The sequence below is a fragment of the Ipomoea nil genome, unplaced genomic scaffold (assembly GCF_001879475.1).
Source record: "Ipomoea nil cultivar Tokyo-kokei standard unplaced genomic scaffold, Asagao_1.1 scaffold2144, whole genome shotgun sequence".
In the NCBI taxonomy this organism is placed as follows: Eukaryota; Viridiplantae; Streptophyta; class Magnoliopsida; order Solanales; family Convolvulaceae; genus Ipomoea; species Ipomoea nil.
In genome coordinates, this window is record NW_017618572.1 from 2,376,741 (window position 1) to 2,390,451 (window position 13,711).

At 31.1% G+C, this 13,711-nt stretch overlaps 1 protein-coding gene across 4 annotated transcripts; it reads left to right on the forward strand.

Annotated features, from left to right (window-relative positions):
* Positions 1-8,422: 8,422 nt before the first annotated feature.
* LOC109148865 (protein ROOT PRIMORDIUM DEFECTIVE 1-like) lies at positions 8,423-12,836 on the forward strand. 4 transcript variants are annotated; one of them, XR_002048898.1, is made up of 5 exons: positions 8,423-8,591; positions 10,013-11,371; positions 11,882-11,887; positions 12,115-12,255; positions 12,300-12,836. XR_002048898.1 is itself a non-coding variant. In XM_019296617.1 (3 exons), exon 2 carries the CDS (start codon positions 10,039-10,041, stop codon positions 11,344-11,346), a length of 1,308 nt encoding a protein of 435 aa, XP_019152162.1. In that variant the 5' UTR covers positions 8,423-8,591; positions 10,013-10,038; the 3' UTR covers positions 11,347-11,371; positions 12,323-12,836. The 4 variants fall into 4 exon arrangements, 3 of the variants coding, with proteins under 3 accessions (XP_019152162.1, XP_019152164.1, XP_019152163.1); XM_019296617.1 differs by lacking the exons at positions 11,882-11,887; positions 12,115-12,255 and having other exon boundaries at positions 12,323-12,836; XM_019296619.1 differs by lacking the exons at positions 11,882-11,887; positions 12,300-12,836 and having other exon boundaries at positions 12,127-12,255.
* The last annotated feature ends 875 nt before the right edge of the window (positions 12,837-13,711 follow it).

Here is a 13,711-nt window from a genome sequence, read left to right on the forward strand (position 1 = left end):
TTATATAAATTTTCTAACAAACAATTATCATGTTTCTAGTATTTAATTATAAAAATGTTCCATCAACTTTTGCGATTTTATAATTATGTTCCCGGCCTTTTTATTTGACATTACTAGTATTTTTGCCCGTGCGATGCACGGGACGGATTTGTTATAATATATTAAAAATATTTGGATTGATATATAATTATTTAAATTAGAACATCAAATATTATATAGTGCAATTAAAGATATGGTTTGGATTATTTATGTGTTTTGATGTTATCATTGTTTGAATTTGAGCAAATAATTGCTCAAATTAATAGCTAATGTGTAGATGTACGCATGCGGGGTGCTGTAACTTTGAAGATTTTATTTATTATTGTTTAGTATTTTTTTTTATAAATTAGGCAAATGTGTTCGTTCTCTAGCAACTCAGTTATAGGAATGAATTGCTATCTTAATTCATTTGTATGGAATATATTTTTTTTTTTTGTCTAGATATATAACAATTTGGTCATTTAGAAAAACATAATATCAACGATTGTATTTACACATTATTGAATCCTCTTCGTAGTCGACATTGGTAGTAGGAACTCAATCCTGTCCATCATCGTATAGAGCTAACACCATCAGTCCATCAGGATTGGTGACTCGGGTGAAAATATATAATGGTAGAGTATTAGTCAATTAGCAATCCTTTTATATTTTAAGTCAATTAGTAATATCAAATTCATTTCAGCAAATTATTCTTTTATATTTTTAGTCAATTATAATATCATATGCAGTGATACTTTTACCTAATTTTCGTTCCATTTTTAATTAATGATATATAATATTATTATTGAAATATTTCCGTTTTATTTTTAATTTATCTTTAATATAATTTAAAATATGCATTTACTATTTATGATGTAGAATTATTATTGAAATATTTTCGTCAAATTTTAGTTTTCGTTCTATTTTTAATTAAAATGCAATGATCTAACCATTTATTTTGTTCATATTAATCAATTATGGATCATTTTTTATGTGCAGTCAATTATTAGTATTCATTTCTTTTTATATTTCCAGTCAATTTGTAATGTCATATTCATTTTCAGCCAATTATTCTTTTTTTTTCAATCAATTAGTCAATTAGCCAATTAGAATATCAGATGCAGTGATATTTTTACCCAATTTTCGTTTCATTTTTAATTGATGATGTAGAATATTATTATTGAAATATTTCTTTTTTATTTTTAATTTTCGTTGCATTTTTAATTTACCTTTACTATTGTTTAAAATATGTCTTTACTATTGATGATGTAGAATATTATTATTTAAATATTTCCTTTTTCATTTTTAATTTACTTTTACTTGATGATATAGAATATTATTATTAAAATATTTTCGTTCCATTTTTAATTTCCATTTCATTGTTTAAAATTTTGAAAGATTTATGACATAATTGTGATTTGATGTATTATACTGTATAATATTATTGTGAAAAATTAAAATGCAATGATCTGACCATTTCTTTTTTCATTTTAGTCAATTATGGATCATTTTTTATTTTCAGTCAATTATTAATATTCATTTCCTTTCAAATTAACCTAACTTCAATTTCTTTTTTTCATTTTTAATTTTCAGTGAATTATTAATATTCATTTCTTTTTTCAATTTACCTAATTTTCATTCCATTTTTAATTGATGATGTAAAATATTATTGTGAAATATTTATATTCCTTTTTTCACTCTTTTTTTTTTAATTTACCTTTGCTATTTACTATTGTTTGGGTAGAAAATCAAGTAAATAGGATTTTGTTTTTAATTATAGTATAGATTTGACTGTGAGGTTGTAGCATATATATATATATATATATATGGGTGACCACATGTGGTCATGTTGTTAGGTGTGGTCATATGGTCAATTATAGGCCATTAGATTAGATAGATCCAATGAATCATATTAATCAAGATTTTTTCAGTATTTTCGCGCACATTCTCTTACCCAGTGAACTGCAAGGGTAAACTCGTCATAAAACACGGAATAAGGAAAATCACATTGTTGTGTGTTTTATTACACTATTGGTGCATGTTATCAACACTGTTAGTGTATTCTGGAACTCGACCGCTATAAATGGCCACTGTAATTACCATAACATGGGAATACACCATTGGTGTGTTTCACTGTGGTGTGTTTTATTACACTATTGGTGTATGTTGTCAACACTGTTGGTGTATTCTGGAACCCGCCTGCTATAAAATGGCCACTGTAATTACCATAGCACCCCCACTTACCAAAACGCGCAAAAATTCTCAGAATTAGCACTGCCGTTAGATTAAACTGATTCAACGACACAGATACGACCACACGACCACACCTAATGACATGACCACATATGAGCGTTTTTCTATATATATATATATATATATATATATATATATATATATATATATATATATATATATATATATATATATATATATATATATAAATTGGTTATATTATAAATTATTTAATTGGTTATATAGGGTATTATGTTAGTACGTGAGATCATTGAATATGGAAACAATATTACCAAGATTTTAGTTAATTTCTATTTTACATAATAAGTTATACTAAATTTTTTTTTTTTGAATGCTACTAGCTCTATTACATTGTAGTATCTGTTCATATACTTTCTCAACCTACTGAAACACAAAGAGCTAATAACGCCTCCACTGAGGCTCGAACTTACAATCTTCCAAATGGAAGTCCAACCCGGGTACCATTGGACCACATAGTCCTGGTTAAGTTATACTAAATTAGTTGGTGATAAACATCCAAAAATTCTACACGGTAATACCATACATAATATTACCAATTATGCTATTATGTTACTACCTATTTAATTAATGTCTTTTGTACACGGTATTATAAATACCTAAAAAAATACAGAGAATTTGCAAACAATAATGTTACCCAAAATATTATTATATTATAGATATAAAATATAACTAATATGTCTTTTCTATATGGTATTATGTTATTACGTTAATACATGAATATTGAAACAATATTACCAAGATTTTAGTTAATATTCATTTTACATTTGCTTACAAAATAAGCTTTATTAAATTAGTTGGTTAAAATACAGCTACGCATGAAAGATGAATTCAATCTAAAAATGGCAATTTATAGTTCTATATGTGCACATGCAAACATGTTGAAAGCTCAAAAGAATCATCCATAAGTGTAAAAAATGATTTATTATAGATAAGTACAATTTCAACTAATATATACTTTACCAATAATATTAATTCCTATTTTCTACTATATTATAATTCCATTTACTATTATATGTGAAAGCATTTATTTTCTAAGTTATACGAAAGAAACTGTGATTACAGAGAGGAAAATTGTAGTGATGGGCTCTTAATTGTTTTCACCACTTCAAGGATGATGAGTTTTGTTCATATGAAGATAAGATAGTACTGATGTAGGTTGATTATTTATAATATATTTGGAAGTAAAATTTGAGCTCGAAGATCATATAGGGCACTCTTTGATCCTGAATCAATAAATAATTAGTTACATACACATTTAGCAGTACCAATGTTATTACTAATACTTTATATATATATATATATATATATATATATATATATATCTACAGTATTGAACCTTTAATGTGAGATAAGAAAGAAATAATCAATTAAATGATGCCTTTATTTGGATGCACTGGGACTATTACAATGCTACATCACTTTGCAAACATGTACAACTTTGACTTTATTTTATACTTTAGATTATACTTTGCTTATCCTTTAGATTTTAATGTATTATTTTAAGCTAATTTATTTATTAACATTACAAAAGTACATTTTAAAGTGTGACAATTTATACTAATAAATCATTTTAAAAGTGGCAAAAGGTTATTAGAAAATTTGATGCCACTGCATCAATTTTAAAAAAAAAAAATGTTTTATTGCTACTTTTTACCTCAATCATCTTATAAATATCAATAATGTTTCTTAGAGGGGTCTAATCAATACATAAACTGAAAACAAAAAAAAAAAAAAATGACAATCATAAACAAAATATGTACAAAAATAAATGATAAGAACATTATGATAATGATTAAGACATAATAAATTTACGTTTCCAGAAAATCACAAAATTCTGGAAATCCTGATTGAAAATGAGCTGTGTATCAAGAGTTACATATCTTGACATAATCGGTTAATCAAAAAGAACATTCATTACTTGTCCTTATTCAAACACTTTCAAATATAAAGAAAAACTAAAACACTTGTGTTTAGATTAACTCTTCGTATCATTCTTAACTCTACACAATTGCATAAGAACAACCATAGAATTTGCAAGTCCATAATTTAAAAAAAAAAAACAAAAAAAAAACAAAAAACAAAAAAAAAAAAAAAAAAAACAAACAAAACAAAAAGGTTTCAACTCTTGGTATATATTGATCTCACACTGTAGCCTTCAATTGATTGTCCCTATAAACAAATAAAGTACTTAATAAAAAATACATATACAAAATACTATAAAAATAACAAAATTAGATAATTTACTTTGTATCCACGTACAATTAGAAAATCAAGTTATGAAGGCTTCCCTGCAATGATCTTATCCAATGGGAAGTATATCTCAACGACAACCTTACCAATAATGTCAAACATGTTAATAAAAAAAAATCCAGATGCAAATTAAAATTGTAAATGAAACTTACCAACGAACTGTTTATCATCTACAGACTTCACAGATGAAAATGATTTCAATAAATAAATTTGTCTAGGAAAGTTGTCATTTTTTTATTATTTAACCAAAGTAGCATAGTTGAATTACAACATAAAATAATAAGTGCATTTTTTGTAAATATAGAAATTACTTATCACCATAAAATTTTTAATGGCATAAACTTTTCATTATTTGAAAAGCTTACAGTACTTACCAACATGTTCCCTTGGTATATGAGCATGAAGTTTCCTACAATGAAGTAAAAAAGAAAAGTGTTATTTTACAATTTATTTTTGCAGTATAGGAAGCAACTTTGTAATGCATATTTTTCCCAATTTCATATACAACACGAGTTCTAGAAAAAAGCAAAATCGAAAAAAAATTGATCATGAAATATGCACTCTCTAGATTTTATGGAATCACTCCCCTTTCTCTATTTGACTTCATATAGGTGCAAATCAGTCAACATCTAATAGCTCTAAAAGTCTTCAATGGAGAAATATCCTGGGCAAGGATAAACATTGGAGTCGTAGAAAAAAGCAAAATTGAAAAAAAAATACCTCTTGATCGTGAAACATGCACTCTCTAGATTTTATGGAATCACTCTCATTTTTCTATGGAACTTCATATAGGTGCGCACCAATTACAGTCTAATAGCTCTGCAAGTCTTCAATGGAGAAATATCCTGGGCAAGTATAAACATTAGAGTTGGAAACAATTGTATGTTAGTATACATATCTATATCTCTATATATAATTACTCAACATAAATAAATGAATAAATGAATATAAGAAATAAATATTACCAATTAATAGATTTACCAATTAGGTTAATACGTGAATATGGAAACAATATTATCAATGGAAAAATGTAATTTATGCCCCTCACAAATATGTCAATTATCATGTTACCCCTGAATTATTAGTGGTGTAAATGTTGCCCCTTAATTTTCATAACGTGACATATATTGCCCCTCACCTGAATTATTAGTGATGTAAATGTGGTTACACGTCGTCTTTCTTGTTCGAAGACCGCGTTTTTTCCCTCAATTTTTGTTTCTTCGATTGTTCTGCTTCCGTTGACAATAATTTTTCTCCTTCTTCATATTAGGGAAGGGGCAATATATGTCACGTTTTAAAAATTGAGGGACAACATTTACACCACTGATAATTCACGGGTGACATTGATAATTGACATATTTGTGAGGGGTATAAATTACAATTTTCCCTATTATCAATTAATAAATTTTAATTAATTTCTATTTTACATTTGGTTACCAAATAAGTTTTACTACAAAAGTTTGGGCGGGAAAATGAAATAGGGAATTTTACTTTTATATATATATAGAAAATATATAGATTTAGTCCTCTAAATATTAATTTTTTTTCTTTTCTAACAAGCGTCAAATATATTAGTAGAATTCTACCATGTTTCTAGTATTTAATTATAAAAAGAATTTTTCGCATTTTTAGTCTCACGACTATAGTGGCACTCATGGACGGAGCTACCATGTTTCTACGCAATGGGCGTCTTAAGCTAAATTCGGATGCAACTCTGGACGTACCCAATAATTCAATGGGCTTGGGATGGGTGTTGCGAGATCATAATGGCACGTTCTTGACTGTGAAGAATATGCGGTTGACCGGCACCTACACTGTTAACGATGCCGAGGCAATCAGTTTACGAGAAGCTCTAAGTTGGATTAAGGATACTGGTATGGGCAACATCGATGTGGAAATGGACTCCCAAACTGTTTTTTATTCCCTTACCTCTCCTCCTTTTAATTCTACGTTTGGACTATTAGTTGAGGATATTAAAGAATTGGCATCTGTGATAGACGATGTTCAATTCCGTTTTGCTAGACGATCTGCGAATTGTGCCACCCACATTGTTGCTAGGGAGGTCCTTTCTGAGTCAGGTTGTGTGGAGTGGTCCTACGTTTCTTGAAAACTGTCTTTCCCATGATTTAATACTTAATTTTTTACCTTAAAAAAAAAAAAGATAATAGACAATGTAGTGAATATAATCAATTGATGAATTTGAATGTAAATAATATTTACATTGGAGAAATATAAAGACAATATAACTAATAAAATTATTTCTCTTAATTAATTTATTGATAATGAATAATTTTTTTAATAAAAACATTGTAGGGACAATGTAGCGAATATAATCAATTGATGAATTTGAATGTAAAGAATTTTTATATTGGAGAAAAATAAATATAATATAACTAATGAAATTATTTTTCTTATTTAATTTATTGATAATGAATAATTTTTTTTTTTTTGAATAAAGACATGGTAGACACATAATTCTAAATTAAAAAAATGCATATGTATTATTTTTTGTTGTGGCTACTAAATTATTATTTTAATTTAATAAGAGTAAAATAGCGTACTAATTATGCCAACTTTGATTGGGGTGCGGTTCGAACCTAAGACCTTTCTTATTGAAATCAATGACTAAGTTAGCGGTGAACTAAAATTAACAGAAAAGATAATATTTAAAGGAAAAGTTAACGGATAATCCTATTCATTAAGGATAAACTAGAAAAATCTTAATGAAAAATTAAAATCTGATCAATATGAGCCATTTATTTGATGATAGCCATTTTTTCTACACATTATAACAGGGCGTTTGTTTGGAGTAAGGAATTAGGGTGGAAAGAAATTGCAATTCGGTGGGAAAATAATAAGGCGGGAATAAAGTAGGAATTCAAATTACATTGTTTGGTAGGAATGAATAGAATTATTGGGTAGGGAATGAAAGAAGTGATATAAAGACTAAAATGTCCTTGTGTAATAATAATAGTAGTAATAATTAAGGGTTTTTTTGTCATTTCATCCCTTTTTCCTTTTCTCACAACCACCGAATTGCAATTCATAGGGGAGTGACCATGAATTGCAATTCAGCAAAATGAAGGAATTGCAATTCTCTCCAATCAAATGTCGTAATTGTGGCTTCAACTGAATTGCAATTCAACTACAATCAAATTACACTCAACCAAACAGGCCATAAATGTAACTCTCTTGGGCGATTATTAATATATAATAGAGTTAATTCCAGTAATGGTCCTCCGACTATATTGGTTATCCAAAATTAGTCATTGACTTTTAATTTGGACACTTTAGGTCCCTTGACTTTCAATTTCTTTCCAATTGAGGTCCTTTCGTCAGAATACAGTTAATTGAATTTTAAATGAAGGGATAAACTCATCATTTCACCTGCCTATGTATTATTCTTAGTATTTCTTATTCCAAAAAAGGCTGAACCCCAACCTTAAGGGCCCCCCACACCCCGGCCCGACAAAGCATTTGGGAGGATGTAAATCATGGTGACTCAACCGAACATGAACCATAGAGGCTAGAACGGTGCTCACTGCGCACAAGGAGCCCCCTCACTTTGAGAGGTTGCTCCCACACTGCCGCTGGTGAGACTCGATCCCTGGTCATTATTCTTAGTATTTCTTCATTATATATGCGGTATATATGAAGATAATCTTAGTCGAAACCCTAAAATGTTCCTCGTCGTTCCCATTTGCTGACTACTCGTGTGTGCGTTCCTCTATTATTGAGATGTTTACAAGGTATAACAGCGAAATACGAAGAATAATACATAGGCATGTGAAAGGACGAGTTTACCCCTTCATTTAAAGTCTAATGAACCGTATTCTAACGAAAGGATCTCAATTGGAAATAAATTGAAAGTCTAATCCTCATCGCCGACGCCTCCACCTCCTGCCTCGCCGGACGCCTGCTGCCGGCTGCCCTGCTCTGCTGCAATCGATAGTCGTCCTCCACCTCCAGTCTCGCCTGACGCTGTTGCCGGCTGCCCTGCTCCGCCGCTAATCCTCATCGCCGGACGCCTGCTGCAGTCGAACTCTAAGGTATCCAGCCCCACCCTTCTCCGGATATTAATAATATAATATGGATGAAAGCTGTTCCTTTTTTTTCTTTCTAGGTTTGTCCGATATGGTTGCTAGGCAGTTTACCATCTTGGTTGCGCTATCTGATTCACTACTGAAAATATTCTGGAATTGTTTCAATACAATCATAACTTCCAATTTCCATCCAAATTTTGTGTCTGTGATTGATTTTCCAGTTTCCACCAGTGAACTCATACTATGAAAGTTCTGCTTCTGTTAGTTTTACCTACGAAATTTATGATTTTGATCTTAGAAGAGACTGGAACAGGTGGCAAGTATATGATTAATTCTTCTATTTTACAACAGAGTACAGGTGACACATAATGTATTGTTTTTTTGAAAGCTCTTCATAAAGTGTACTCATGTTACAAATGGATAAGTTATCAGTACTTACATAAAGAGTATGAGGAATTGAGCATTTAAATTTACTTGATCCTGCTACAATTCAGTCTTTAAAGTACTGCTTTAAAGTTTTAGATGTCCAATGAGATTTGGCCACTTGAATAAATGGACTATATGTCTATGTCATATGAAATGCATTTGTGGATGCATTTGGCAGAATGTCTTGGATGGTTATAATGGAACACTCATGGCATACGGGCAAACTGGGACAGGGAAAACTTGCACTCTGGGACGGTTGGGAGAAGAAGATACCGCTGACCATGGGATAATGGTGAGTGCAATGGAAGATATTCTTGCTGAAATATCACTGGAGACTGAAACAGTTTCTGTATCTTACTTGCAGGTTGTTTCCCCCACAGAAAGATCAAATACTTTTAATCTATAATAAGTTTGTATTTCATAATTTAAAATGCTTTTGGAAAATGTCTTACTGTGACTAGGTGTAACTAGGAAATGTTGGGAATTGGGGTTCCTAAACCGAACCAATTCCAAACCGAATACCGAAACGTCCACCCCTAAGAAATAGATGGTCATTTGTATTGTGTAATAGTCTGTCAACATCCAAGAAGGGAGCCAACTAAGGCCAAGGTGATATTTTCCCTAGCTGAAAACAGTCTAAACTAACTAGGAGTATTATTTTCTTCGTTCTTGTGAATCAATTATTTACTAGCAAATTGCATTTACTTTTACTTGTGGCCCTTCCAATAACCCTTTTCTTTATTGTATATTTGTAAGGATCTGTAATGATGTAATTTTTATGTCAGGTTCTGCCATTTTTTTTAAAATCTATGTACTTATGTCTGAAATGTCTATAGTTACATTTTCTTATTAAATTAATATGCTTTCTAGTTTACTGGTGCTTTTTTCTTTTTTCGTTTGCCTTTTTCTTTTTCGTTTGGAACTGATTCATAAATAATTTGAAAATAGCAATTTACTTGTAGATGAAAAATTGTTTTAAAGCATTGTTTCTTTCCTATTAGGATTGGTGGTGTATATCCCCTGACTCATGCCTCACCAAGTTGGTCTTCTTGGCAAACTCCTGTCTTCACTGTTTAGAGAATGCCGACGATCAATGACCACCAGCAAGAGAGTGCAAGACCGGAGCAAGAAGAAGCGAGTGCATGACCTTGAAATTGTTGTAGAGAAGCACAAAATCCTCTCCAAAATCCTCTTCATACTTGAAACTCTGAAGCAAGAGTCCGAGCAAATCATCCCTGTACGTTCCCTTGATCAGTACCGGAGGCAAATTAACCTCCCAAAACCTCACAAGTTCTCAGTTTTCCTTCGGAAATGTCCCAAGCTTTTTGAGCTTTATAAGGACCAGAGGGGAATTTTATGGTGCGGAATGACTAAAGAAGCTGAAAATCTGCTGCATGAAGAGGAAGAACTCATAGAAAAGAATAGTGATAAGGCTGCAGAGTTTGTGACTCGGATGCTAATGATGTCAATTGGTAAGCGTATTAGTCTGGATAAGATTGTGCATTTCAGGAGGGATATAGGGTTGCCACTGGATTTTAGGAGCCATTGGGTGCACAAATATCCCGAATATTTTCGAGTTGTGAGGCCTTTTGTGCCTTATGATGAGGGTGAGTATTTGGAACTTGTGAATTGGAAGTCTAGTTGGGCAATTACTGAGTTGGAAAAGAAGGTGCTGGGTGTTAGCAAGGCCCCCGAAGATTATGTTCCAGGTTTTCTTTCTCTGTCTTTCCCAATGAAGTTCCCACCTAACTATAAGAAGCTGTCCAAGTACAGAGGTCAGATTGAGAACTTCCAGAACAGGGAGTATTTGTCCCCTTATGCAGATGCTAGTGGATTAAAGGCTGGGTCACAGGAGTTTGATAAGAGGGCAGTGGCTGTGATGCATGAATTGCTTAGTTTTATGATTGAGAAGAGGCTTGTGACAGATCATTTGACACATTTTAGGAGGGAGTTTGTGATGCCTCAGAAGCTTATGAGACTATTGCTCAAGCATTTTGGCATCTTTTATGTTTCAGAGAGAGGGAGGAGATTTAATGTGTTCCTGAACGAGCCTTATGAAGGTTCAGAGTTGGTTGAGAAACATCCTCTGGTTGTTTGGAAAGAAAAGGTTCTTAGCCTTGTTGGCTACAGAAAGAAGAAAGATAAAGAAGAGACCTTGGAGGATTTACAAGAAAGTGACACGGACTTATTTGAGATTGATTCGGAAGATTATAGTGTTCAATTAGCACATGAGAATGAGGAGGAGGAGATGAGTGGTTTGGAGAGTGATTCAATTGAAAGTGACTCTGAAATGGAGATTGAAGAGATTTACAATGCATATAAAGTATCCGAATGAAGCCGTTCTAGCTCAACTGGCCTAGGTGAGCCTCCTTTGCCTCGTTCTAGCTCAACTGGCCTAGGTGAGCCTCCTTTGCCTAAAATCTAGAGTTCAGTCTCGGTCTCAGCTCCTCTTTGCAAAATGGTTTCTAATTGTTTTCTTCTCAAGTTCTCATTTTTCCATGCCAAGTGATATTAATGTAATTTCATTGAGTGGTTGGTTTAGCATGATTTTCCATGGAATATATTTAGTATGAGATGTCAATGTATTGCAGAAATATAGATCCTTATTAGAACAATAAATGTGAAATGATAGATTGTTGTGGTGGTGGTTAGTGAGGAGGGGGAGAGGGATTGTTCTTGGTGAGGACAATGGTGTGAGAATTTATTAGAAGTTTTTAATGGAGAAGAGAGTAAGCATGTTTTTTTAATTACCCAAGTGAATTGCCCTCTTTTGCAGAGTGTTCTAGAAACCAAAAAGTTATTCACCATGTGAAGAACCGAGGGAATTTCTTACCTCTCAATAGTTATATTTCCTGGCCTTCTCATTTCAGGTATAGGCATTTTTGCGGCAAATTATACCGTGCACCAGGGTGCACATTGCATTGTGCGCCCTAAAAGTTTATGTGTATTATGTTAAGAGTTTATGTGTATTATGTATTATGTTAGATTATGTGTATTATGTTAGGAGTTTATGTGTATTCTACTATACAATTATATACATACGAAACAGGGGATTTTTATGGCACAAAATGCATTATGCGCCCTGGTGCACAATATAACAATTGCATTTTTGCAGGGATTCTTTATTGCGGTCTGCTATATCTACAGTTGGCAATCTACCTGCAGTCTTCTAATGCTTTAAAATTCTTAGGCCAGTAATTGGTAATGAATTCTACTATCAACTTGTTCATGGCACTTATGGTTTTCATGACCGTCTCTTTCCCCAGAGTTGACGCGCTGATTCTCATATCTGGGGTTGGATGCTTCTGCAGGTGATGGATCATGAAAGTTACCAGAAATTCAACACATTATGCAGTCAACTGGATTATGATTTCGGAACTATAAGTTATCATCCATCGCTCAGAAAGTGCATGTAGATGTCAACAGCCTCAGTAACACATCAAGGTTTAGGTAATCGAGTGATCATTTGTTCCTTCGTTCTTGTTTGCACTAACATATTATGATACCCAGTGAAAATTTTGACGTTTTGGACAATGAAATGCTGGTAGTTATGTAGCTAAAAGATTACCAGCTCAGACTTGTGAAATGGGCATACGAATGACTGAATGAGTGTAGTGTTTTTTTTTTTGTTTCAATATTTCTGTGTATTTTTTAGAGTTGAAAGGATACTGCCCAGAAAAATGTATTAACCAATAGTTTTTATGTTCATGTAATTTATTAGTAGTATTTACAAGGTTGATTTTATTTTCAAACTTGAAAGAAATGGCTTTAGGCATTAAGAGAATTATTTATTTTGTACAATAAATAAACTTTTGTTTATTTTAATTTGTTCATCTTTGTAAGAATACAATCATTTTTTGGGTTTGTATTTATAGAATAAGTCCTATGTGTGTTTAAATTGGTTAAAAGTATCATATTTAAGCAATAAATCTAATTAATTTAAACTAGTTATTTTGTGTTACATGTGAGTTAATTGCTTTTCTTTTTTTTGGAGCATTTTAAACGTTTCAATCTTTCTATGATATAACCTTCTTAAAGATAAATTTAATCCATCATAATTAGATATTGTAGTATTTTACCATATCATTTAAATGTATCATGTGAGAAATAATTTTATTAAAAGATTTGCTAAATATTTGATATGATGTATTATTATATTGTCATTAATTATTAATAGTATATCATATTAATATTTAAAAAAAAAAATAAAAAGTCAAACTTCAGTCTCTCACTTATATTACATCAATGTTTGATTAGACTTATATAAAAAACCTGTGATTGTTACTGTAAACTCAAAAAATAAAATTTATGAAAAATGTCAAATAAATGCTTAATTTTTTATATTTTTTTAAAAAGTCAATTAGACGCTTAAATTTTTATAAGTTGCAAATAAATCCTCAAACAAGTTATTTTAGAACATTCAATTCCACTAACTTGTTGGTGACCTGTAATTGCAGGTTAATTATGGTTCCAGCAATTCAAGATCATTTAACATGTAATCAATTAAAATTAATAGTTAATTTTATCAAACACTTCTCTACAGTAACTAATAATACATGCTAGTTAAACTAGTTAATATAATCAATTAATAATGGACTATTAACCTAATTCACTATAAGCTCATTGCCAACAAGGTCACAGTCAAATTTGAGGATAACAATTAAGTACTTTTGCCTTTAGAACATTGGTGTCATTTAAGA

What these genes read in the sequence shown, in the direction of transcription:
- LOC109148865 (XM_019296617.1), top strand. Translation starts at nt 10,039, where the DNA reads ATGCCTCACCAAGTTGGTCTTCTTGGCAAACTCCTGTCTTCACTGTTT.